The sequence below is a fragment of the Salmo salar genome, chromosome ssa25 (assembly GCF_905237065.1).
Source record: "Salmo salar chromosome ssa25, Ssal_v3.1, whole genome shotgun sequence".
NCBI lineage: Eukaryota > Metazoa > Chordata > Actinopteri > Salmoniformes > Salmonidae > Salmo > Salmo salar.
The window spans coordinates 49,850,539-49,878,268 of NC_059466.1; the positions used below are offsets into that span (position 1 = coordinate 49,850,539).

General features: G+C 44.0%; 1 protein-coding gene across 1 annotated transcript in view; it reads left to right on the forward strand.

Annotated features, from left to right (window-relative positions):
* LOC106586912 (integrin alpha-V) overlaps positions 1–27,730 on the forward strand; it is an 89,813-nt gene that overhangs the window by 37,717 nt on the left and 24,366 nt on the right. The window contains exons 12-23 of the mRNA XM_045707873.1: positions 1,445–1,650; positions 2,281–2,472; positions 3,818–3,863; positions 6,589–6,696; positions 8,069–8,124; positions 9,644–9,798; positions 12,765–12,902; positions 15,137–15,204; positions 15,418–15,565; positions 18,021–18,113; positions 18,350–18,429; positions 24,694–24,774. Coding sequence (XP_045563829.1) covers positions 1,445–1,650; positions 2,281–2,472; positions 3,818–3,863; positions 6,589–6,696; positions 8,069–8,124; positions 9,644–9,798; positions 12,765–12,902; positions 15,137–15,204; positions 15,418–15,565; positions 18,021–18,113; positions 18,350–18,429; positions 24,694–24,774 — 1,371 coding nt within the window. The remainder of the gene's footprint in view (positions 1–1,444; positions 1,651–2,280; positions 2,473–3,817; positions 3,864–6,588; positions 6,697–8,068; positions 8,125–9,643; positions 9,799–12,764; positions 12,903–15,136; positions 15,205–15,417; positions 15,566–18,020; positions 18,114–18,349; positions 18,430–24,693; positions 24,775–27,730) is intronic.

A 27,730-nucleotide genomic window follows, 5' to 3' on the forward strand; every position in this document is an offset into this window, starting at 1 on the left:
TAGCATTTAGTTTGGTACAGTGGGGGTTAATATCAGCCTAGCATCTAGTTTGGTACAGCGGGGGTTAATATCAGCCTAGCATTTAGTTTGGTACAGCGGGGGTTAATATCAGCCTAGCATTTAGTTTGGTACAGTGGGGGTTAATATCAGCATTTAGTTTGGTACAGCGGGGGTTAATATCAGCCTAGCATTTAGTTTGGTACAGTGGGGGTTAATATTAGCATTTAGTTTGGTACAGCGGGGGTTAATATCAGCCTAGCATTTAGTTTGGTACAGTGGGGGTTAATATTAGCATTTAGTTTGGTACAGCGGGGGTTAATATCAGCCTAGCATTTAGTGTGGTACAGCGGGGGTTAATATCAGCCTAGCATTTAGTTTGGTACATGAGCTATTCCCTCCCTGTTTGTCTGTTTTTTTTCCCCCTTTGCTACCTAATGAACACAACCCTTCTTCAGGATATTTATTAATGGTAAAGAGAGTTTTTAGACAGTGTTGGGATCCGCTAAAGGCATTGGATGTTCATGTCCTGTTTCAGTGTGTCTCAAGATGAAGACAAAGTCAAGATCAATAGCCTGGTAATTAAACAGCCGTCAGGCTACAAGTCCTCTCCTGAGTCCTGCTTTCGGATGCAGCTGAAATATGTTGGCTGAATTAGTTACCATCCAATGCTTTTTAATATGATGAATGCATATTTACTCGCTCTAAATGCACACAGATGCAGCTGTCTATCTGGGCTGGTTTTTAAGTAGGTTATGTCATACCATTCGTGCTTCAGTTGCAGTGCCGATATCACTTTGACATTTATAAATATTTTGTGGAGATCAAGTCCATAAAAGCCCAAATATTGTACGTGATCAATTGTAAGACAAAAAAAAAAGAGTTGGTTTCGTAAACAGATGAAGCCTAATCCTGCACTAAATAACACTTTATATGGAGAGTCCATATTGAACATGTTTCTTAGTACAGTGCTAGGCTTAGTCTATGTTCGGGGAAACCAACCCAAAATGTTATTAAAACATTATAGAAATGTCATATTTCTGTCCGAGCATTTTAAAGTACATATCTCTGTGTTATTTTTAGTGCTGCAAAATACCATTAATTAGTAGCCTTTATTTAAACTAGGCAAGTCTGTTAAGAACAAATTCTTATTTACGATGACGGCCTACACCGGCCAAACCCGGACGACGCTGGGACAATTGTGCGCCAGCCCTATGGGACTCCCAATCACGTCCGGATGTGATACAGCCTGGAATCGAACCAGGGTGTCTTTTAGTGACGCCTCAAGCGCTGAGATGCAGTGCCTTAGACCGCTGAACCAATCGGGAGCACATTAATTACCAGGAATTAATAGTCCACACCTTTTTTTTACCATGAATTCGTAGTCCACTATTGGAAGTTTGTCTTCTGTAGTGTAAACCCTAATTATGTCTCTGTCTCTCCTCAGGCTGGTGGATCTGTTTGTGGGGGCCCCTCTGTTCATGGAGCGTGGTAGTGATGGGAAGCTGAGGGAGGTGGGCCAGGTGTCTGTGTTCCTGGGGAAGGGAGGCTTCTCCTTCCACACACCCATCACACTGAGTGGGACAGAGATCTACTCACGCTTCGGCAGTTCTATCGCCACACTGGGGGACCTGGATATGGATGGCTTCAACGGTATGTACGAGGCCTTAACGGTATGTACTAGGCCTTAACGGTATGTACGAGACCATAACGGTATGTACGAGGCCTCAGCGGTATGTACGAGGCCTCAGCGGTATGTGTGAGGCTTCAACGGTATGTACGAGGCCTTAGCGGTATGTACGAGACCTTAGCGGTATGTACGAGGCCATAACGGTATGTACGAGGCCTCAGCGGTATGTACGAGGCCTCAGCGGTATGTACGAGGCTTGAACGGTATGTACGAGGCTTGAACGGTATGTACGAGGCCTCAACGGTATGTACGAGGCCTCAACGGTATGCGTGAGGCCTCAACGGTATGCGCGAGGCCTCAACGGTATGTACGAGGCGTGGAGCCTCTGAGACTACCGTCTGCATGGTTCTTACAAACTCATAATGATCACTAGAGTTGCTACTTTCTCAAAGTTCACAGGTTTTTCAGAAATCCTCCTGATTGGAGCACTCCGGGATTTAGGAGGAAATAAGAAAGAGTGTCCTCCAACCAGGATTGCTTCCGAGGCCCCCATACTAGTCATACAACTCGGAGAGATTCCCTGGTTTGAAGACAACGGCCAAACCACCATGAAGGGTTGTTAATGATCATCCTGTAATGTTTCTCTGTTCCAGACATCGCCGTAGCTGCACCCTACGGCGGGCCGAAGCACCGTGGCCTAGTGTACATCCACAATGGGAGGGCTGCAGGGCCTGACCTAGTGCCTTCTCAGGTCCTAGAGGGGAGGTGGGCCTCCTCTTACATGCCCCCCAGCTTTGGATACTCCCTGCACGGAGCCACTGATATTGACCAGAATGGATACCCAGGTAGTTTCATACCAAAATACATACCCAGGTATTTTGATACTAGAATGGATACCCAGGTAGTGTCATACTAGAATGGATACCCAGGTAGTTTGATACTAGAAGAGATACCCAGGTAGTTTGATACTAGAATGGATACCCAGGTAGTTTGATACTAGAATGGATACCCAGGTAGTTTGATACTAGAATGGATACCCAGGTAGTTTGATACTAGAATGGATACCCAGGTAGTTTGATACTAGAATGGATACCCAGGTAGTGTTATACTAGAATGGATACCCAGGTAGTGTCATACTAGAATGGATACCCAGGTAGTTTGATACTAGAAGAGATACCCAGGTAGTTTGATACTAGAATGGATACCCAGGTAGTTTGATACTAGAATGGATACCCAGGTAGTTTGATACTAGAATGGATACCCAGGTAATGTCATACTAGAATGGATACCCAGGTAGTGTTATACTAGAATGGATACCCAGGTAGTTTGATACTAGAATGGATACCCAGGTAGTTTGATACTAGAATGGATACCCAGGTAGTTTGATACTAGAATGGATACCCAGGTAATGTCATACTAGAATGGATACCCAGGTAGTGTTATACTAGAATGGATACCCAGGTAGTGTTATACTAGAATGGATACCCAGGTAGTGTCATAGTAGAATGGATACCCAGGTTTAGTTAGGGGAGGTTGAAGTGTTGTTGAAAGGCTGTTAGCTCTGCTAGTATTTTCCTGGGTTTGTGGTGACTGAATGCTTACAGATTTGGCTTTTACTTGGTAAAGAAACTAAAACATAAAGGATTTGAATGTGGTTATTACCGGGCTTGTTGCTTGGTAAGCCTGCTGGCATTATATATACTGATGTTTTTCTCTCCACTGTCTCTCTCCCCTCTCTCTCCCTTCTCTCCCCTCTCTCTCTCTCCCCTCTCTCCCTTCTCTCTCCCCTCTCTCTCTCCTCTCCCCCTCTCTCTCTCCCCTCTCTCTCCCTTCTCTCCCCTCTCTCTCTCTCCCCTCTCTCCCCTCTCTCTCTCTCCTCTCCCCCCTCTCTCTCTCCCCTCTCTCTCCCTTCTCTCCCCTCTCTCTCCCTTCTCTCTCCCTTCTCTCCCCTCTCTCTCTCTCCCCTCTCTCCCCTCTCCCCCTCCCTCTCTCTTTCCCTTCTCTCCCCTCCCTCTCTCTTTCCCTTCTCTCCCGCCTCTCTCTCTCCCCCTCTCTCTCTCTCTCTCTCCCCTCTCTCTCTCTCTCTCCCTTCTTGCCCCTCTCTCTCTCTCTCTCTCTCTCTCTCTCTCTCTCTCTCTCTCTCTCTCTCTCTCCTCTCTCTCTCTCTCCCTCTCTCTCTCTCTACCACAGACTTAATAGTTGGTGTATTTGGTGCAGACAAAGCCGTTCTATACAGGTATGGTAGCGCTGCGGTTTCCTTTCTTTGATGTTCCACATGCCTTCAATGTAACGTACTTTATGATCCTGAAGCACCTACACCATCCAAGGTGTTTTCTATTCAAGTAGCCCACATGGTTTATAGGCCATTATCCAAGGTGTTTTATATTCAAGTAGCTCACATGGTTTATAGGCCATTATCCAAGGTGTTTTATATTCAAGTAGCCCACATGGTTTATAGGCCATTATCCAAGGTGTTTTATATTCAAGTAGTCCACATGGTTTATATGCCATTATCCAAGGTGTTTTATATTCAAGTAGCCCACATGGTTTATATGCCATTATCCAAGGTGTTTTATATTCAAGTAGCCCACATGGTTTATAGGCCATTATCCAAGGTGTTTTATATTCAAGTAGCCCACATGGTTTATAGGCCATTATCCAAGGTGTTTTATATTCAAGTAGTCCACATGGTTTATATGCCATTATCCAAGGTGTTTTATATTCAAGTAGCCCACATGGTTTATAGGCCATTATCCAAGGTGTTTTATATTCAAGTAGTCCACATGGTTTATATGCCATTATCCAAGGTGTTTTATATTCAAGTAGCTCACATGGTTTATAGGCCATTATCCAAGGTGTTTTATATTCAAGTAGCCCACATGGTTTATAGGCCATTATCCAAGGTGTTTTCTATTCAAGTAGCCCACATGGTTTATAGGCCATTATCCAAGGTGTTTTCTATTCAAGTAGCCCACATGGTTTATAGGCCATTATCCAAGGTGTTTTATATTCAAGTAGCCCACATGGTTTATAGGCCATTATCCAAGGTGTTTTATATTCAAGTAGTCCACATGGTTTATATGCCATTATCCAAGGTGTTTTATATTCAAGTAGCTCACATGGTTTATAGGCCATTATCCAAGGTGTTTTATATTCAAGTAGTCCACATGGTTTATAGGGCCATTATCCAAGGTGTTTTATATTCAAGTAGCTCACATGGTTTATAGGCCATTATCCAAGGTGTTTTATATTCAAGTAGCTCACATGGTTTATAGGCCATTATCCAAGGTGTTTTATATTCAAGTAGTCCACATGGTTTATAGGCCATTATCCAAGGTGTTTTATATTCAAGTAGTCCACATGGTTTATATGCCCATTATCCAATGTGTTTTATATTCAAGTAGCCAACATGGTTTATAGGCCATTATCCAAGGTGTTTTATATTCAAGTAGTCCACATGGTTTATATGCCATTATCCAAGGTGTTTTATATTCAAGTAGCCCACATGGTTTATATGCCATTATCCAAGGTGTTTTCTATTCAAGTAGCCCACATGGTTTATAGGCCATTATCCAAGGTGTTTTATATTCAAGTAGTCCACATGGTTTATAGGCCCATTATCCATGGTGTTTTATATTCAAGTAGCTCACATGGTTTATAGGCCATTATCCAAGGTGTTTTCTATTCAAGTAGCCCACATGGTTTATATGCCATTAGTGGAACATAAAACCTTAGTAGTGTCTTCTCATTTAAAAGTGAACGTTGTAACAGTCTCTACAGGCACCCGTACTATATAGGCAGCTGACTTCACAACACAGACAGTACAGTATAGATGTGACATGCATGCTGTACAACTCTATTGATCCTATAGCTAAACTCTTGCTGTGGTCGTGACCCATGGTCCTTGGATAGCAATGCTAACCCACTTATAGATCGGTGAGTTGGCTGGCTGTCAGGATAGATCTCCCCCTGTGAGTTGGCTGGCTGTCAGGATAGATCACCCCCTGTGAGTTGGCTGGCTGGCTGTCAGGATAGATCTCCCCCTGTGAGTTGGCTGGCTGTCAGGATAGATCTCCCCCTGTGAGTTGACTGGCTGGCTGTCAGGATAGATCTCCCCCTGTGAGCTGGCTGGCTGGCTGTCAGGATAGATCGCCCCCTGTGAGTTGACTGGCTGGCTGTCAGGATAGATCTCCTCCTGTGAGTTGGCTGGCTGGCTGGCTGTCAGGATAGATCTCCCCCTGTGAGTTGACTGGCTGGCTGTCAGGATAGATCTCCCCCTGTGAGTTGACTGGCTGGCTGTCAGGATAGATCTCCCCCTGTGAGTTGGCTGGCTGGCTGGCTGTCAGGATAGATCTCCCCCTGTGAGTTGGCTGGCTGGCTGTCAGGATAGATCTCCCCCTGTGAGTTGACTGGCTGGCTGGCTGTCAGGATAGATCTCCCCCTGTGAGTTGACTGGCTGTCAGGATAGATCGCCCCCTATGAGTTGACTGGCTGGCTGGCTGGCTGTCAGGATAGATCTCCCCCTGTGAGTTGACTGGCTGGCTGTCAGGATAGATCTCCCCCTGTGAGTTGACTGGCTGGCTGTCAGGGGGAGCCCTGTGCTTTTAGAAGTCTTCCATAAAAAGGAAAGAAGACAGCAGCAGCTTTCGACCTTAGTCCAACCCTGCGTTCCAAATTGCCTTGTGGACCCTGGTCAAAAGTAGTGCACTATAAAGGGAATAGGGTGTCATTTGGGGGACAGGGGACAGAGGGGACACAGTGACTTTAGCTTCGGGCTAGCAGTCTAGCTTGTTAGATTATAGCTTCACACTTCCCTACACCCTATTCGTTACACATAGTGCACTATATAGGCAATATGATGCCATATGGGCCGCAGGGTTCATGGATGCTTTACTTTTGTCTGAGGTCGCGCTGCGCTCACCGCTCTGTTTATGGTCTGACCTCTGACCTTTGATTCCCAGGGCCCGGCCGGTCATCAGTGTTAACGCCACCCTGGACATCAGCCCTCAGATCCTCAACCCACAGGATAGGAACTGCAAACTGCCTGACCATGACACACCAGTGTCCTGGTGCGTGACACACTGATTTTCACTTTCTTATGAGAGAAAATGTTAATGTCTATGTGTGATGCATTGGTTCATATCAGGGATGACATTGAAGAACCAAAATGTAATGGAAATCGGGGGGTCTTCATTGACTGCAGTGGTCGTCCACACAGTGTATTAGAAAGTTACACTTGCAAGCCTTTGTTTGAGAATAACTATATGTTAATATGGCATACTCTTGTTCTTCCTTTGTGCTGATTGCATATTTGTAACACAGACAAACTTCCTCTCTGGAAATCTCATGTTTAAACTGTACAGAGAGACTTCCTGTCTGGTAACCTCATGTTTAAACTGTACAGACAGACTTCCTGTCTGGTAACCTCATGTTTAAACTGTACAGACAGACTTCCTGTCTGGTAACCTCATGTTTAAACTGTACAGACAGACTTCCTGTCTGGTAACCTCATGTTTAAACTGTACAGACAGACTTCCTGTCTGGTAACCTCATGTTTAAACTGTACAGACAGACTTCCTGTCTGGTAACCTCATGTTTAAACTGCACAGACAAACTTCCTCTCTGGTAACCTCATGTTTAAACTGTACAGACAGACTTCCTGTCTGGTAACCTCATGTTTAAACTGTACAGACAAACAGAGCTGACATAAGACCATGCAACATGTTTAGCTAGTATCTACCGTGTGGTGCTGCATGCTTGTCTTGAGAACTGTAGAGAACACTGTGGCCCGTAGAGAACTCTGTGGCCCGTAGAGAACACTGTGGCCCGTAGAGAACACTGTGGCCCGTAGAGAACTCTGTGGCCCGTAGAGAACACTGTGGCCCGTAGAGAACACTGTGGCCCGTAGAGAACTCTGTGGCCCGTAGAGAACACTGTGGCCCGTAGAGAACACTGTGGCCCGTAGAGAACACTGTGGCCCGTAGAGAACACTGTGGCCCGTAGAGAACACTGTGGCCCGTAGAGAACACTGTGGGCCGTAGAGAACACTGTGGCCCGTAGAGAACACTGTGGCCCGTAGAGAACACTGTGGCCCGTAGAGAACTCTGTGGCCCGTAGAGAACTCTGTGGCCCGTAGAGAACTCTGTGGCCCGTAGAGAACACTGTGGCCCGTAGAGAACACTGTGGCCCGTAGAGAACACTGTGGCCCGTAGAGAACTCTGTGGCCCGTAGAGAACTCTGTGGCCCGTAGAGAACTCTGTGGCCCGTAGAGAACACTGTGGCCCGTAGAGAACACTGTGGCCCGTAGAGAACTCTGTGGCCCGTAGAGAACACTGTGGCCCGTAGAGAACACTATAGTGCTTTTAGAGTTGGATCTGGTTTGTTTTTAGTTGTGTCTCTGAGATGTAAGTGTATGGTCATATTTATTGTGTCTCCCCTCAGTTTCAAAGTGAAGTACTGTGTTAAGGCGAGTGGGAGAAGCGCTCCAGCCTCACTGAGTAAGTATCTGAAGGATATCTACTTCTTTACACTACATTGGATCCCTACGGGGCTCTCTGCTACACAACAAACGCTACTCTAGACAAAGTTACCTGACAGTGTTTCCCCTCTCCCGTGTCCACCAGCTGTACTTAAAGAGAACTCTCCTTTACGGTCACAAAACACAGCTGTCCGTCTTTCCCTCCATTTCTCTGAAACAATGATGTGTCCCAAATGGCACCCTATTCCCTACATAGTGCCCTTACCTTTGACCTGAGCCCTATGGACCCTGGTTAAAAAGTAGTGCACTATAAAGGGAATAGGATGCCATTTGGGACATACTGTGGCAACAGAACCGCAGCTCACCTCTTGTCTCTGTATAGAGACATCCTGTCTGCCTGTACTAAGTTTGTTACCCAGCCTGTTAAGAGTATAGCTTCAGGCTAATAGTGTGAGCTCAGCTCAGTTCCCAGCAGGACAGCTTGCTGTGTGCTGTAAGGTTTATAAAGGCCTCCATCTGGCTTTGCATCAGTTACATGGCAACATACTCGGTCTGCCTTCCTGCCTTCCTGCCTTCCTGCCTTCCTGCCTGCCTGCCTGCCTGCCTGCCTGCCTGCCTGCCTGCCTTCCTGCCTTCCTGCCTTCCTGCCTTCCTGCCTTCCTGCCTTCCTGCCTTCCTGCCTGCCTGCCTTCCTGCCTGCCTGCCTGCCTGTCTGTCTGTCTGTCTGTCTGTCTGTCTGTCTGTCTGTCTGTCTGTCTGTCTGTCTGTCTGTCTGTCTGTCTGTCTGTCTTCCTGCCTGTCTGCCTGCCTGCCTGCCTGCCTGTCTGTCTGTCTGTCTGTCTGTCTGTCTGTAATGGCTTTCAGACTCTGGGACGTGTTCATTAGGGCGTACTGTAGCAAAACGTTTTGCAACACAAATGTAAACAAACATTCCTTATTGGACAAGTTCAGGTAGCCTCTTCCTGTTTCAGTAAGTTTTTTTCTTCTTCTCCCTAATGAGTAGGACCACAGACGACGTTCCCAATTCATTATTTCTCTAGAGGCCTTTGAACTTCACTGCTCATGTCCCCCCGACTCCCATCAAATGGGTAGTGTTGCAGGAAACTAGAAACGTCTGTTCTCATACCTTCTGTTACAGGAAACTAGAAAGATCTTCTTGTTGTAATAGCTTCTGTTACAGGAAACTAGAAAGGTCTATTCTAATAGCTGCTGTTACAGGAAACTAGAAACGTCTTGTTCTCATAGCTACTGTATGAAGCTAGAGGAACAAATAGCTGTGTTTTGTGGTGAAGAAAGGAGACTTCTCGATAAGTAACCTACAGCTGGTCTACGGTGGAGAAGTAAACTCTGTATTTCTGGCATCTGTCCGTCTTATCTGGACATGATGTGCGTCTTTTTTTAGAAATGAATAATTTCCCCCTGAAAAAGCATTGCTCATATCACAACTGGTGCCATTACCGTTAGAACTATCTCTCAGTGACCTGTTAGCTAGCTAGTTAGTCATGGCCTCATTGTCAGTCAGTCTGTGTCCTTGTCAGAGTTCCAGGTTGACCTGGTGTTGGACAGACTCAAACACAAGGGGGCGACAAAGAGAGTTCTGTTCCTCCACGGCAAGACATCTCGGTACACCAAGAACATGACGGTCAGCAACGGCCGAGGACCGGCGTGCGAGGAGCAAGAAGCCTTCCTCATAGTGAGTTATCCAAAGGAAATGGACCCATCCCTTAACAGAACCCTAAGCTCATATGATCTGAGAGGAATAGGACTGGTGGAAACAATATGACCGTTCTAATCATTTTCTCAGATCTCCAGAGGTGTGTGTAGCGGGCTACGAGTTGGTTTGGAATTAGGGGACAGTTTCATCTTGTAACTTTAGGCATTGTCAAGATTCTGTATGCTGTGTGTATGTGTTCATGGATTGTTGTTGTTTTAGCGTTCTATGTGTAGAAGTTACTAAACCACAACTCTCTGTAGGATGACTCCAGTTACTAAACCACAACCCTCTGTAGGATGACTCCAGTTACTAAACCACAACTCTCTGTAGGATGACTCCAGTTACTAAACCACAACTCTCTGTAGGATGACTCCAGTTACTAAACCACAACCCTCTGTAGGATGACTCCAGTTACTAAACCACAACTCTCTGCTCTGTAGGATGACTCCAGTTACTAAACCACAACCCTCTGTTCTGTAGGATGACTCCAGTTACTAAACCACAACTCTCTGTAGGATGACTCCAGTTACTAAACCACAACTCTCTGTAGGATGACTCCAGTTACTAAACCACAACTCTCTGTAGGATGACTCCAGTTACTAAACCACAACTCTCTGTAGGATGACTCCAGTTACTAAACCACAACTCTCTGTAGGATGACTCCAGTTACTAAACCACAACTCTCTGTAGGATGACTCCAGTTACTAAACCACAACTCTCTGTAGGATGACTCCAGTTACTAAACCACAACCCTCTGTAGGATGACTCCAGTTACTAAACCGCAACTCTCTGTAGGATGACTCCAGTTACTAAACCACAACTCTCTGTAGGATGACTCCAGTTACTAAACCACAACTCTCTGTAGGATGACTCCAGTTACTAAACCACAACTCTCTGTAGGATGACTCCAGTTACTAAACCACAACCCTCTGTAGGATGACTCCAGTTACTAAACCACAACTCTCTGTAGGATGACTCCAGTTACTAAACCACAACCCTCTGTAGGATGACTCCAGTTACTAAACCACAACCCTCTGTAGGATGACTCCAGTTACTAAACCACAACTCTCTGTAGGATGACTCCAGTTACTAAACCACAACCCTCTGTAGGATGACTCCAGTTACTAAACCACAACTCTCTGTAGGATGACTCCAGTTACTAAACCACAACCCTCTGTAGGATGACTCCAGTTACTAAACCACAACCCTCTGTAGGATGACTCCAGTTACTAAACCACAACTCTCTGCTCTGTAGGATGACTCCAGTTATTAAACCACAACTCTCTGCTCTGTAGGATGACTCCAGTTACTAAACCACAACTCTCTGTAGGATGACTCCAGTTACTAAACCACAACTCTCTGTAGGATGACTCCAGTTACTAAACCACAACTCTCTGCTCTGTAGGATGACTCCAGTTACTAAACCACAACCCTCTGTAGGATGACTCCAGTTACTAAACCACAACTCTCTGCTCTGTAGGATGACTCCAGTTACTAAACCACAACTCTCTGTAGGATGACTCCAGTTACTAAACCACAACTCTCTGTAGGATGACTCCAGTTACTAAACCACAACTCTCTGTAGGATGACTCCAGTTACTAAACCACAACTCTCTGTAGGATGACTCCAGTTACTAAACCACAACCCTCTGCTCTGTAGGATGACTCCAGTTACTAAACCACAACTCTATGTAGGATGACTCCAGTTACTAAACCACAACCCTCTGTAGGATGACTCCAGTTACTAAACCACAACTCTCTGTAGGATGACTCCAGTTACTAAACCACAACCCTCTGCTCTGTAGGATGACTCCAGTTACTAAACCACAACTCTCTGTAGGATGACTCCAGTTACTAAACCACAACTCTCTGTAGGATGACTCCAGTTACTAAACCACAACTCTCTGTAGGATGACTCCAGTTACTAAACCACAACCCTCTGTAGGATGACTCCAGTTACTAAACCACAACTCTCTGTAGGATGACTCCAGTTACTAAACCACATCTCTCTGTAGGATGACTCCAGTTACTAAACCACAACTCTCTGTAGGATGACTCCAGTTACTAAACCACAACCCTCTGTAGGATGACTCCAGTTACTAAACCACAACTCTCTGTAGGATGACTCCAGTTACTAAACCACAACTCTCTGTAGGATGACTCCAGTTACTAAACCACAACTCTCTGTAGGATGACTCCAGTTACTAAACCACAACCCTCTGTAGGATGACTCCAGTTACTAAACCACAACTCTCTGCTCTGTAGGATGACTCCAGTTACTAAACCACATCTCTCTGTAGGATGACTCCAGTTACTAAACCACAACTCTCTGCTCTGTAGGATGACTCCAGTTACTAAACCACAACTCTCTGCTCTGTAGGATGACTCCAGTTACTAAACCACAACTCTCTGTAGGATGACTCCAGTTACTAAACCACAACTCTCTGTAGGATGACTCCAGTTACTAAACCACAACCCTCTGTAGGATGACTCCAGTTACTAAACCACAACCCTCTGTAGGATGACTCCAGTTACTAAACCACAACTCTCTGTAGGATGACTCCAGTTACTAAACCACAACTCTCTGTAGGATGACTCCAGTTACTAAACCACAACTCTCTGTAGGATGACTCCAGTTACTAAACCACAACCCTCTGTAGGATGACTCCAGTTACTAAACCACAACTCTATGTAGGATGACTCCAGTTACTAAACCACAACTCTCTGTAGGATGACTCCAGTTACTAAACCACAACTCTCTGTAGGATGACTCCAGTTACTAAACCACAACTCTCTGTAGGATGACTCCAGTTACTAAACCACAACCCTCTGCTCTGTAGGATGACTCCAGTTACTAAACCACAACTCTCTGTAGGATGACTCCAGTTACTAAACCACAACTCTCTGTAGGATGACTCCAGTTACTAAACCACATCTCTCTGTAGGATGACTCTGAGTTCCGGGATAAGATCACTCCCATCTCTGTGTTCATGGAGTTCAGTTTGGACTATCAGCAGGCTGCAGATAAGACCGGCCTACTGCCTATCCTGGACCAGACTACGCCCACCAACATCTCCAAACAGGTACCGCTTTACCTAAGGTTATCGTCCCAAATGGCACCCTATGCCCTATATATAGTGCACTTAAAAAAATAATAATCTGATCCCTTATGAGTCCTGGTCTAAAGTAGTGCACTATGTAGGGAATAGGGTACCATTTAGGATGCACACTAACTGTTGTGATCAGGTGTAGAGTAACATGTTGAGTGCAGTGGAGGTCGGTGCCGTTAAAAATCAGCCTTATTTCTATATCACAGCATATTGACTGACTGTCATTCATATTCACCCAGTTCAATGTAACAGTGATGGGTTTAGGATACTGGTCCTTCACCCAGTTCAATGTAACAGTGATGGGTTTAGGATACTGGTCCTTCAACCAGTTCAATGTAACAGTGATGGGTTTAGGATACTGTCCTTCATATTCACCCAGTTCAATGTAACAGTGATGGGTTTAGGATACTGTCCTTCATATTCACCCAGTTCAATGTAACAGTGATGGGTTTAGGATACTGTCCTTCATATTCACCCAGTTCAATGTAACAGTGATGGGTTTAGGATACTGTCCTTCATATTCACCCAGTTCAATGTAACAGTGATGGGTTTAGGATACTGTCCTTCATATTCACCCAGTTCAATGTAACAGTGATGGGTTTAGGATACTGTCCTTCATATTCACCCAGTTCAATGTAACAGTGATGGGTTTAGGATACTGTCATTCATATTCCATTCACCCAGTTCAATGTAACAGTGATTAGGTTTAGGTTACTCCATGATAGTGGAATGTTCCCTATACCCATCACGAGGTTTGTACAAACTAGCCTACAAATTTAAAGTCATCAAATTGGAGTCATCAAGGTGACAAACAGGGACACATTCAATGCCACCTTGCACCCTCTTGTCTGCATCTAGCTGATTTGGGGTGTGTGCATTAGTCCAAACAGTTGCAAAACTTTCCATTTTGCAACTAAAACAAGAGTTCCTAATTGGACAAATTCAGCCAGGTTCCTCCACGTTCTGTTCCGTTTGCTTCCATTTAAGAAACATTTTGCAACTGAATCGTCAGAATGAATCCACCACTGATCATCTGCACACACAGTTCACTCTCATAGCAGCCACGTACAGCATCATAACTTTGTTCGTTGTATAATTCCTTCTCGCATCTACGCTCTCTCTCCTCTCACCTTTTGCCTTTCGCTTGTGGACTTTAGTGTACAACACAACAGCTGTATGTGACCAGGCACAAACACCTCTCCAAGCCAAACATTCATACCTTAAAACCACTAACACAGCCTACATCGTTGTCAATATATTGACGTTATAGTCAACAAAATAGAACTAATGCGTTAATAAACACACAATCCAATCCATATGTACAATCACACAGTACAGTGTACAGCAAGCAGTTTAGCAGTTACATTGGCTGGTGCCGGTGGCAATAAATTAGTAAAACCAAGCTTACCTTAACTTGGAAGAGTTCCTGTGTTGGATAGCCTTAGCCAGCTAGCTAGCTAACGTCAATAGCATTCCTCTCTGTTTGAGTCAGGTTGTTGAGTAGGCTAAATTAGCTGCATTAGCTAAGTAAGTGAAAGGTTAAACTAAGAAGAAAAAAATATACAATGAAATATAGCTCTCTCTTTCTGCTGCATCTCCTTAATTTTGGTTAAAAAAAATGTTTAACTTCAACTATTGTCTTTCTCTCACTTTGAGTCAATTACTCACCACATTTTATACACTGCTGTGCTAGCTAGCTAGCTGTAGCTTATGCTTTCAGTACTAGATTCATTCTCTGATCCTTTGATTGGGTGGACAACATGTCAGTTCATGCTGCAAGAGCTCTGATACGTTGGAGGACGTCCTCCGGAAGTTGTCATAATTACTGTGTAAGTCTATGGAAGGGGGTGAGAACCATGAGCCTCCTTGGATTTGTATTGAAGTCAATGTACCCAGAGGAGGATGGAAGCTAGCTGTCCTCCGGCTACACCATGGTGCTACCCTACAGAGTGCTGTTGAGGCTACTGTAGACCTTCATTGTAAAGCAGTGTGTTTTAAATCAGTTATTTGGTGACGTGAATATATTTAGTATAGTTTTATCTAAAAATTATAACTTTTTTAAAAATGTTTTACTATTTTTATGAAATTTACTGAGGAGGATGGTCCTCCCCTTCCTCCTCTGTTGTAGTCTCCACTGGTTGAGTGATGAGGGATGTGTAAATATTTGTTGGGTAAACAAACTGTCTACTTGGGCCAATGTTTTTCAGGCCCATATCCTACTGGACTGTGGAGATGACAACATCTGCAAGCCAGACCTCAAGCTGTCTGTAGTGAGGTGAGTAGTGGTCCTTCTCCTCCAGTATATAAAGCTATCGGGCCTAACATAGCTAGCCAAGCCCAGCTGTACTGGCCTGGTTACAGAGAACATATCAACGCCAGAACAGTGTGGTTCTGGTTGGATCCGGCATCGGTGAGATTTGTTTTTCCGCAGTGACGTTGTTCAAACTGAGTCTAGATCTTTTTCCATGAATTGTCTTTCTACCACAAGTGACCAGAAAGAGATCTACATAGGAGATGATAACCCCTTGACCCTGGAGGTGACGGCGGAGAACAGAGGAGAAGGGGCGTACGAGGCAGAGCTACATGTCTTCCTTCCTCCCCAGGCTGACTTCACCGGGGTCGTACGCAACAGTGAGGTATAAACTCACCTTATGAACTGTAATGGTGGTGGTATGGGTAGGTCGTACCCAACAGGGAGGTATAAACTCACCTGATGAACTGTAATGGTGGTGGTATGGGTAGGTCGTACCCAACAGGGAGGTATAAACTCACCTTATGAACTGTAATGGTGGTGGTATGGGTAGGTCGTACCCAACAGGGAGGTATAAACTCACCTTATGAACTGTAATGGTGGTGGTATGGGTAGGTCGTACCCAACAGTGAGGTATAAACTCACCTTATGAACTGTAATGGTGGTGGTATGGGTAGGTCGTACCCAGCAGTGAGGTATAAACTCACCTTATGAACTGTAATGGTGGTGGTATGGGTAGGTCGTACCCAACAGGGAGGTATAAACTCACCTTATGAACTGTAATGGTGGTGGTATGGGTAGGTCGTACCCAACAGGGAGGTATAAACTCACCTTATGAACTGTAATGGTGGTGGTATGGGTAGGTCGTACCCAGCAGTGAGGTATAAACTCACCTTATGAACTGTAATGGTGGTGGTATGGGTAGGTCGTACCCAACAGTGAGGTATAAACTCACCTTATGAACTGTAATGGTGGTGGTATGGGTAGGTCGTACCCAACAGGGAGGTATAAACTCACCTTATGAACTGTAATGGTGGTGGTATGGGTAGGTCGTACCCAACAGGGAGGTATAAACTCACCTTATGAACTGTAATGGTGGTGGTATGGGTAGGTCGTACCCAACAGGGAGGTATAAACTCACCTTATGAACTGTAATGGTGGTGGTATGGGTAGGTCGTACCCAACAGGGAGGTATAAACTCACCTTATGAGCTGTAATGGTGGTGGTATGGGTAGGTCGTACCCAGCAGTGAGGTATAAACTCACCTTATGAACTGTAATGGTGGTGGTATGGGTAGGTCGTACCCAGCAGTGAGGTATAAACTCACCTTATGAACTGTAATGGTGGTGGTATGGGTAGGTCGTACCCAACAGGGAGGTATAAACTCACCTTATGAACTGTAATGGTGGTGGTATGGGTAGGTCGTACCCAACAGGGAGGTATAAACTCACCTTATGAACTGTAATGGTGGTGGTATGGGTAGGTCGTACCCAACAGTGAGGTATAAACTCACCTTATGAACTGTAATGGTGGTGGTATGGGTAGGTCGTACCCAACAGGGAGGTATAAACTCACCTTATGAACTGTAATGGTGGTGGTATGGGTAGGTCGTACCCAACAGGGAGGTATAAACTCACCTTATGAACTGTAATGGTGGTGGTATGGGTAGGTCGTACCCAACAGGGAGGTATAAACTCACCTTATGAGCTGTAATGGTGGTGGTATGGGTAGGTCGTACCCAGCAGTGAGGTATAAACTCACCTTATGAACTGTAATGGTGGTGGTATGGGTAGGTCGTACCCAACAGGGAGGTATAAACTCACCTTATGAACTGTAATGGTGGTGGTATGGGTAGGTCGTACCCAACAGGGAGGTATAAACTCACCTGATGAACTGTAATGGTGGTGGTATGGGTAGGTCGTACCCAACAGGGAGGTATAAACTCACCTTATGAACTGTAATGGTGGTGGTATGGGTAGGTCGTACCCAGCAGTGAGGTATAAACTCACCTTATGAACTGTAATGGTGGTGGTATGGGTAGGTCGTACCCAGCAGTGAGGTATAAATTCCCCCTCATTGGGCTCCCGAGTGGCGCAGCAGTCTAAGGCACTGCATCTCTCAGCGCTAGAGGCGTCACTACAGACCCTGGTTCGATTCCAGGCTGTATCACAAGCAGCCGTGATTGGGAGTCCCATAGGGCTGGCGCACAATTGTCCCAGAGTTGTCCAGGTTAGGGTTTGGCCCGGGGGGGTAGACAGTCATTGTAAATAAGAATTTGTTCTTAAACTGACTTGCCTAGTTCAAATAAAGGTTAAATAAAAGTGTAATGGTGTTGGTGACCTTCTCTCTAATGGGTGTTTTCCTCATTGTGTTTGTCCTCTGTATTCCTCTGGTGGGTGCTATACAGTGATGATGGTTAAGTTACTCATTTGATAGACTCTCATCGTTGATTCACTTTTTTATTTATTTAAAAATATATATATTTTAACTTTTATTTAACTAGGCAAGTCAGTTAAGAACAAATTCTTATTTTACAATGACGGTCTAGGAACAGTGGGTTTGTTCATGGGGCAGAACGATAGATTTTTACCTTGTCAGCTCGGGGGATTCGATATTGCAACCTTCCGGTTACTAGTCCAACGCTCTAACCACTAGGCTAACCTGCCGCCCCATAGATGTTATCCACTAGAAGTGGTTCTCTGAAAGAATCCTGATGCTAAAATACTAACGAGACATGTTTGTTTGTCCAAAAACAATACAACAGTGATGTTATGATGACGGACACAGACGTATTGCACCAGTCAAGCTTAGAAAATACATATTTATTTGTCCCTTTCCAGACTCTGTCTAGATTGTCCTGTGCCTACAAGATAGAGAATCAGACCAGGGTGGTGGTGTGTGACCTGGGGAACCCCATGAAAGGAGGAACTAAGGTGAGTGGGATGGAGCATGCAAATGGTGACAGTCCTGTTGACCTGAAAGGGGGGATATCTGTTCTAGGTATTCTATTTCTATGTTGGTCTGTTCTAGGTATTCTATTTCTATGTTGGTGTTGACAGGACACCTAGACGGCACCGTGTAACCGGGTCCTGGTACATAGTGAATAAAGGTGACTCTGATCGGAGTGACTTACAGTGATCCCGATGTTGTGGTGTCTTGTCGTCTTCAGGTGCTGGCCGGTCTGCGTTTCAGCGTTCACCAGCTCTCAGAGCAGGACACGTCTGTGAAATTTGACCTGCAGATACAGAGGTAATCAAGGCTGTAGCTACATATGAGAAACTCAGTCGGGGTCTCAACTTACTGTTGAGAGTTAGAATATTAAAGTAGCAATTTGTAAACGTTGTTATGCATCAGCGGATTTCCTGTTTTATGTCACTCTCTAACCAGGTTTCCTGTTGTTATATGTCACTCTCTAACCAGGTTTCCTGTTGTTATATGTCACTCTCTAACCAGGTTTCCTGTTGTTATATGTCACTCTCTAACCAGGTTTCCTGTTGTTATATGTCACTCTCTAACCAGGTTTCCTGTTGTTATATGTCACTCTCTAACCAGGTTTCCTGTTGTTATATGTCACTCTCTAACCAGGTTTCCTGTTGTTATATGTCACTCTCTAACCAGGTTTCCTGTTGTTATATGTCACTCTCTAACCAGGTTTCCTGTTGTTATATGTCACTCTCTAACCAGGTTTCCTGTTGTTATATGTCACTCTCTAACCAGGTTTCCTGTTGTTATATGTCACTCTCTAACCAGGTTTCCTGTTGTTATATGTCACTCTCTAACCAGGTTTCCTGTTGTTATATGTCACTCTCTAACCAGGTTTCCTGTTGTTATATGTCACTCTCTAACCAGGTTTCCTGTTGTTATATGTCACTCTCTAACCAGGTTTCCTGTTGTTATATGTCACTCTCTAACCAGGTTTCCTGTTGTTATATGTCACTCTCTAACCAGGTTTCCTGTTGTTATATGTCACTCTCTAACCAGGTTTCCTGTTGTTATATGTCACTCTCTAACCAGGTTTCCTGTTGTTATATGTCACTCTCTAACCAGGTTTCCTGTTGTTATATGTCACTCTCTAACCAGGTTTCCTGTTGTTATATGTCACTCTCTAACCAGGTTTCCTGTTGTTATATGTCACTCTCTAACCAGGTTTCCTGTTGTTATATGTCACTCTCTAACCAGGTTTCCTGTTGTTATATGTCACTCTCTAACCAGGTTTCCTGTTGTTATATGTCACTCTCTAACCAGGTTTCCTGTTGTTATATGTCACTCTCTAACCAGGTTTCCTGTTGTTATATGTCACTCTCTAACCAGGTTTCCTGTTGTTATATGTCACTCTCTAACCAGGTTTCCTGTTGTTATATGTCACTCTCTAACCAGGTTTCCTGTTGTTATATGTCACTCTCTAACCAGGTTTCCTGTTGTTATATGTCACTCTCTAACCAGGTTTCCTGTTGTTATATGTCACTCTCTAACCAGGTTTCCTGTTGTTATATGTCACTCTCTAACCAGGTTTCCTGTTGTTATATGTCACTCTCTAACCAGGTTTCCTGTTGTTATATGTCACTCTCTAACCAGGTTTCCTGTTGTTATATGTCACTCTCTAACCAGGTTTCCTGTTGTTATATGTCACTCTCTAACCAGGTTTCCTGTTGTTATATGTCACTCTCTAACCAGGTTTCCTGTTGTTATATGTCACTCTCTAACCAGGTTTCCTGTTGTTATATGTCACTCTCTAACCAGGTTTCCTGTTGTTATATGTCACTCTCTAACCAGGTTTCCTGTTGTTATATGTCACTCTCTAACCAGGTTTCCTGTTGTTATATGTCACTCTCTAACCAGGTTTCCTGTTGTTATATGTCACTCTCTAACCAGGTTTCCTGTTGTTATATGTCACTCTCTAACCAGGTTTCCTGTTGTTATATGTCACTCTCTAACCAGGTTTCCTGTTGTTATATGTCACTCTCTAACCAGGTTTCCTGTTGTTATATGTCACTCTCTAACCAGGTTTCCTGTTGTTATATGTCACTCTCTAACCAGGTTTCCTGTTGTTATATGTCACTCTCTAACCAGGTTTCCTGTTGTTATATGTCACTCTCTAACCAGGTTTCCTGTTGTTATATGTCACTCTCTAACCAGGTTTCCTGTTGTTATATGTCACTCTCTAACCAGGTTTCCTGTTGTTATATGTCACTCTCTAACCAGGTTTCCTGTTGTTATATGTCACTCTCTAACCAGGTTTCCTGTTGTTATATGTCACTCTCTAACCAGGTTTCCTGTTGTTATATGTCACTCTCTAACCAGGTTTCCTGTTGTTATATGTCACTCTCTAACCAGGTTTCCTGTTGTTATGTCACTCTCTAACCAGGTTTCCTGTTGTTATATGTCACTCTCTAACCAGGTTTCCTGTTGTTATATGTCACTCTCTAACCAGGTTTCCTGTTGTTATATGTCACTCTCTAACCAGGTTTCCTGTTGTTATATGTCACTCTCTAACCAGGTTTCCTGTTGTTATATGTCACTCTCTAACCAGGTTTCCTGTTGTTATATGTCACTCTCTAACCAGGTTTCCTGTTGTTATATGTCACTCTCTAACCAGGTTTCCTGTTGTTATATGTCACTCTCTAACCAGGTTTCCTGTTGTTATATGTCACTCTCTAACCAGGTTTCCTGTTGTTATATGTCACTCTCTAACCAGGTTTCCTGTTGTTATATGTCACTCTCTAACCAGGTTTCCTGTTGTTATATGTCACTCTCTAACCAGGTTTCCTGTTGTTATATGTCACTCTCTAACCAGGTTTCCTGTTGTTATATGTCACTCTCTAACCAGGTTTCCTGTTGTTATATGTCACTCTCTAACCAGGTTTCCTGTTGTTATATGTCACTCTCTAACCAGGTTTCCTGTTGTTATATGTCACTCTCTAACCAGGTTTCCTGTTGTTATATGTCACTCTCTAACCAGGTTTCCTGTTGTTATATGTCACTCTCTAACCAGGTTTCCTGTTGTTATATGTCACTCTCTAACCAGGTTTCCTGTTGTTATATGTCACTCTCTAACCAGGTTTCCTGTTGTTATATGTCACCCTCTAACCAGGTTTCCTGTAAATCAAATCAGATTTATTTATATAGCCTTTCTTACATCAGCTGATATCTCAAAGTGCTGTACAGAAACCCAGCCTAAAACCCCCAAATCTAGGTGTAGAAGCACGGTGGCTAGGAAAAACTCCCTAGAAAGGCCAGAACCTAGGAAGAAACCTAGAGAGGAACCAGGCTATGAGGGGTGGCTAGGAAAAACTCCCTAGAAAGGCCAGAACCTAGGAAGAAACCTAGAGAGGAACCAGGCTATGAGGGGTGGCCAGTCCTCTTCTGGCTGTGCCGGGTGGAGATTATAACAGAACGTGGCCAAGATTTTCCAGTAAAGTTTCCAGTAATGTCGGATAAAAAAATGACAGGCCTGATGAAAACACAAACATTTTCTGTAAACTTTCCAAATGTCAACAAAACAAAATACGTTATACAAGGTGGGATCTTTTTGTGTCAGTAAAATGTACTATGTCATTAAAGGCTTTTATGCACAAATATTGATATAATAACCATCATATCAAAGTAAACTGTGAGTCATGCGATGATATGGTGTGTGGTCCTCCCACTATGACTGGGGAAAGCATGCAGTTTATTAGGCTACAGATGAAATCAGTTATGATGATCTTCACAGGGTGGTGAAAGTGCACGGTAATGAGCTTGATGCTGCTTTCTAATAAAAAGTTGAGGGTCTAATTCTGGTGACATGATGATCGACTGCCGTTTGACAAAATAACCTTGATCTTTTGTCCATGATAACTTCATCATGAAGGTAATACGTGCCTCCTTTTAGAGTGTGAGAGAGAGAGAGAGAGCGAGAGAGAGCGAGAGAAGCCCTTTTAGAGAGAGAGCGAGAAGCCCATTTAGAGAGCGAGAGAAGCCCTTTTAGAGTGAGAGAGAGAGAGCAAGAGAAGCCCTTTTAGAGAGAGAGAGAGAGCGAGAGAAGCCCTTTTAGAATGAGAGAGAGAGCGAGAGAAGCCCTTTTAGAGTGTGTGAGAGAGAAGCCCTTTTAGAGAGAGAGAGAAGCCCTTTTAGAGAGAGAGAGAAGCCCTTTTAGAATGAGAGAGAGAGCGAGAGAAGCCCTTTTAGAGTGTGAGAGAGAGAAGCCCTTTTAGTGTGAGAGAGAGAAGCCCTTTTAGAGAGAGAGAGAAGCACTTTTAGAGAGAGTGAAAGAAGCCCTTTTAGAGAGAGCGAGAGAAGCCCTTTTAGAATGAGAGAGAGAGCGAGAGAAGCCCTTTTAGAGTGTGAGAGAGAGAAGCCCTTTTAGAGAGAGAGAGAAGCCCTTTTAGAGAGAGAGAGAAGCCCTTTTAGAGAGAGCGAGAGAAGCCCTTTTAGAGTGTGAGAGAGAGAAGCCCTTTTAGAGAGAGAGAGAAGCCCTTTTAGAGAGAGAGAGAGAAGCCCTTTTAGAGAGAGCGAGAGAAGCCCTTTTAGAGAGAGAGAGAGAAGAACCCATTGCCCTTTATGGTTGTGAGGTCTTGGGTCCGCTCACCAACCAAGAACTCACAAAATGGGACAAACACCAAATTGAGACACTGCATGCAGAATGTTGTAAAAATATCCTCTGTGTACAACCTAAAACACCAAATAATGCAGAGCAGAATTAGGCCGATACCCGCTAATTATAAAAATCCAGAAAAGAGACCTTAAATTCTGCAACCACCTAAAAGGAAGCGATTCCCAAACCTTCCATAACAAAGCCATCACCTACAGAGAGATGAACCTGGAGAAGAGTCCCCTAAGCAGGCTGGTCCTGGAGCTCTGTTCACAAACACAAACAGACCCCACAGAGCCCCAGGACAGCAACACAATTAGATCCAACCACATCATGAGAAAACAAAAAGGTAATTACGTGACACATTGGAAAGAATTAACAAAAAACTAGAATGCTATTTGGTCCTAAACAGAGAGTACACAGTGGCAGAATACCTGACCACTGTGACTGACCCACACTTATTAAGGAAAGCTTTGACTATGTACAGACTCAGTGAGCATAGCCTTGCTATTGAGAAAGGTCGCCGTAGGCAGACATGGCTCTCAAGAGAAGACAGGCTATGTGCACACTGCCCACAAAGTGAGGTGGAAACTGATCTGCACTTCCTAACCTCCTGCCAAATGTATGACCATATTAGAGACACATATTTCCCTCAGATTTCACTGATCCACAAAGAACTCGAAAACAAACCAGATTTTAATAAACTCCCATATCTACTGGGTGAAATACCACAGTGTGCCATCACAGCAGCAAGATGTGTGACCTGTTGCCACAAGAAAAGGTCAACCAGTGAAGAACAAACACCATTGTAAATACAACCCATATTTATGTTTATTTATTTTCCCTTTTGTACTTTAACCATTTGCACATCGTTACAACACTGTATATATATACACATCATATGACATTTGTAATGTCTTTATTCTTTTGGAACTTCTGTGAGTGTAATGTTTACTGTTCATTTTTATTGTTTATTTCACTTTTGTATATTATCTAGTTCACTTGCTTTGGCAATGTTAACATACGTTTCCCATTCCATTAAAACCCTTAAATTGAATTGAGAGAGAGAGAAGCCCTTTTAGAGAGACAGAGAGAGAGAAGCCCTTTTAGAGAGACAGAGAGAGAGAAGCCCTTTTAGAGAGAGAGAGAAGAAGCCCTTTTAGAGAGAGAGAGAAGCCCTTTTAGAGAGAGAGAGAGAGAGAGAAGCCCTTTTAGAGAGAGAGAGAGAGATAAGCCCTTTTAGAGAGAGAGAGAAGCCCTTTTAGAGCGAGAGAGAGAAGCCATTTGAGAGAGAGAGAAGCCCTTTTAGAGAGAGAGAGAGAGAAGCCCTTTTAGAGAGAGAGAGAGAGAAGCCCTTTTAGAGAGAGAGAGAGAAGCCCTTTTAGAGAGAGAGTCCTTGTACTTTCTCCACACACCCTGACTGTGGTGACACAGTGTGAGACTGAAAATGTGTCCTAAATGGTACCTTACTCCCTAATTAGTGCACTATATATAGGGCATAGGGTAGGCTGCCATTTGGGACATAACCTTAGACATGTATTTGTGTTCTCCCTGCTTGATTTCAGAGTGGCATTTCAATTACAGAGTATATGTATTCTGTTGTTGTGAAGGAAAAACCATTGGTCTCGTAACCTCCTGTTTACTCTGCCAGTCCCCTAGCTCTTTACACACACATTCTGCTGACCAAAGGCATTGTTGAATTGTTCAGAATAGTTTTAGCTAAAACCCATGAGTCTTGTGGTGGAATTGTGTGGAGGAGTTTGAGGCTTTGGCACCAGTTAAAATTCTGGATGAAGTTACAATCATATATACAATGGCGCCACCTTGTTGGAAGTGTGTGTTATAGCATCAACCTGTACTGTACACATTAGTCATCTGATGATTTATCTTCATGTTTTTACTATGGTCTTTTTATAATATAAGAATATAATATTGTCTTTCAGTTCCAACCAGTTCAACAACACCAGCAGTCTGGTCCTCAGCATCACAAAGCTGGCTGTCCTAGCCAAGGTGGACATCAGAGGGTATGTGTCTTCTCACTCATTTCAATACCTTAATAATACCTTATTTACTCATTTCAATACCTTAATAATACATTATCTACTCATTTCAATACCTTAATAATACATTATTTACACATTTCAATACCTTATTAATACCTTATTTACTCATTGAATACCTTATTAATACCTTATTTACTCATTTGAATACCTTAATAAAACCATAATACCTTATTTACTCATTTGAATACCTTAATACCATAATAAATGATTTACTCATTTGAATACCATAATACCTTATTTACTGAACATCATAAAGCCAATTTGTAAGTCGCTCTGGATAAGAGCGTCTGCTAAATGACTAAAATGTAAATGTAAATGTAAATAAAGTGTACATTTATAAATGATTCTGATGATATGAATCCATAAGATCTCTTCAGATGATTGTGTCCATAATATGACAGCAATGCAGACTGCAGTTAATTAGGCTCAGATGTCTGCCAGCTCAAAACCTAGGAGGGACGTTAAGCTGTTTTGTGTTCTGCCTCAGAAACTAAGTGTTTATCAAATCAAATTTTATTTGTCACATGCGCCGAATACAACAGGTGTAGACGACCTTACAGTGAAATGTTTACTTAGAAGCCCATAACCAATGATGCAGTTTTAAGAAAATACCTATAAAAAAAGTAAGAGATAAAAGTAACAAGTATTTAAAGAGCAACAGTAAATAACAATAGCGAGGCTATATACAGGGGGTACTGGTACAGAGTCAATGTGGAGGCTATATACAGGGTATTACGGTACAGAGTCAATGTGGAGGCTATATACAGGGTGTTACGGTACAGAGTCAATGTGGAGGCTATATACAGGGGGTACCGGTACAGAGTCAATGTGGAGGCTATATACAGGGTATTACGGTACAGAGACAATGTGGAGGCTATATACAGGGGGTACCGGTACTGAGTCAATGTGGAGGCTATATACAGGGGGTACCGGTACAGAGTCAATGTGGAGGCTATATACAGGGTATTACGGTACAGAGTCAATGTGGAGGCTATATACAGGGGGTACCGGTACTGAGTCAATGTGGAGGCTATATACAGGGTATTACGGTACAGAGACAATGTGGAGGCTATATACAGGGGGAACCGGTACAGAGTCAAAGTGGAGGCTATATACAGGGGGTACCGGTACAGAGTCAATGTGGAGGCTATATACAGGGGGTACCGGTACAGAGTCAATGTGGAGGCTATATACAGGGTATTACGGTACAGAGACAATGTGGAGGCTATATACAGGGGGTACCGGTACTGAGTCAATGTGGAGGCTATATACAGGGGGTACCGGTACAGAGTCAATGTGGAGGCTATATACAGGGTATTACGGTACAGAGTCAATGTGGAGGCTATATACAGGGGGTACCGGTACTGAGTCAATGTGGAGGCTATATACAGGGTATTACGGTACAGAGACAATGTGGAGGCTATATACAGGGGGAACCGGTACAGAGTCAAAGTGGAGGCTATATACAGGGGGAACCGGTACAGAGTCAATGTGGAGGCTATATACAGGGTATTACGGTACAGAGTCAATGTGGAGCCTATATACAGGGGGGTACCGGTACTGAGTCAATGTGGAGGCAATATACAGGGGGTACCGGTACAGAGTCAATGTGGAGGCTATATACAGGGTGGTACCGGTACAGAGTCAATGTGGAGGCTATATACAGGGGGTACCGGTACAGAGTCAATGTGGAGGCTATATACAGGGGGTACCGGTACAGAGTCAATGTGGAGGCTATATACAGGGGGTACTGGTACAGAGTCAATGTGGAGGCTATATACAGGGGGTACCGGTACTGAGTGAATGTGGAGGCTATATTCAGGGGGGTACCAGTACAGAGTCAATGTGGAGGCTATATACAGGGGGTACCGGTACTGAGTCAATGTGGAGGCTATATACAGGGGGTACCGGTACTGAGTCAATGTGGAGGCTATATACAGGGGGTACCGGTACAGAGTCAATGTGGAGGCTATATACAGGGGGTACCGGTACAGAGTCAATGTGGAGGCTATATACAGGGGGTACCGGTACAGAGTCAATGTGGAGACTATATACAGGGGGTACCGGTACAGAGTCAATGTGCGGGAGCACCGGTGTTGAGGTAATTGAGGTAATATGTACATGTAGGTAGAGTTATTAAAGTGACTATGCAGAGATAATAAACAGAGAGTAGCAGCAGCGTAGAACGGGGGACAATGCAAATAGTCTGGGTAGCCATTTGATGAATTGTTCAGCAGTCTCATGGCTTTAGGGGGTAGAAGATGTTAAGGAGTATTTTGGTCCTAGACTTGGCGCTCCGGTACCGCTTGCCGTGCGGTAGCAGAGAGAACGGTCTATGACTTGGGTGGCTGGAGTCTTTGACAATTTTTAGGGCCTTCCTTTGACACCGCCTGGTATAGAGGTCCTGGATGGCAGGAAGCTTGACCCCGGTGATGTATCACAGGAGAGTTTAGCCTGGTTTGCTTCTGTAAACAGACAGACTGGGGAATGAATGAGGCATGAATATTAAGCCACGACAGATGTGCATTCTTGGTAAATGCTCAGTAGAGACAGTACCCATGTCTTAACTCTACCAGCTCTTAGGATAGTCCTGTTGGGAATGTCTTAACTCTACCAGCTCTTAGGATAGTCCTGTTGGGAATGTCTTAACTCTACCAGCTCTTAGGACAGTCCTGTTGGGAATGTCTTAACTCTACCAGCTCTTAGGACAGTCCTGTTGGGAATGTCTTAACTCTACCAGCTCTTAGGACAGTCCTGTTGGGAATGTCTTAACTCTACCAGCTCTTAGGACAGTCCTGTTGGGAATATATCCGTGGCTTGTATAATGTTACTGGATGTTAATTGTGAGAGAAAAAACGTCAATAAACAAAATGTTAGAAACCACCGCAAACAACAACCACCACCCCACAGTATGTGA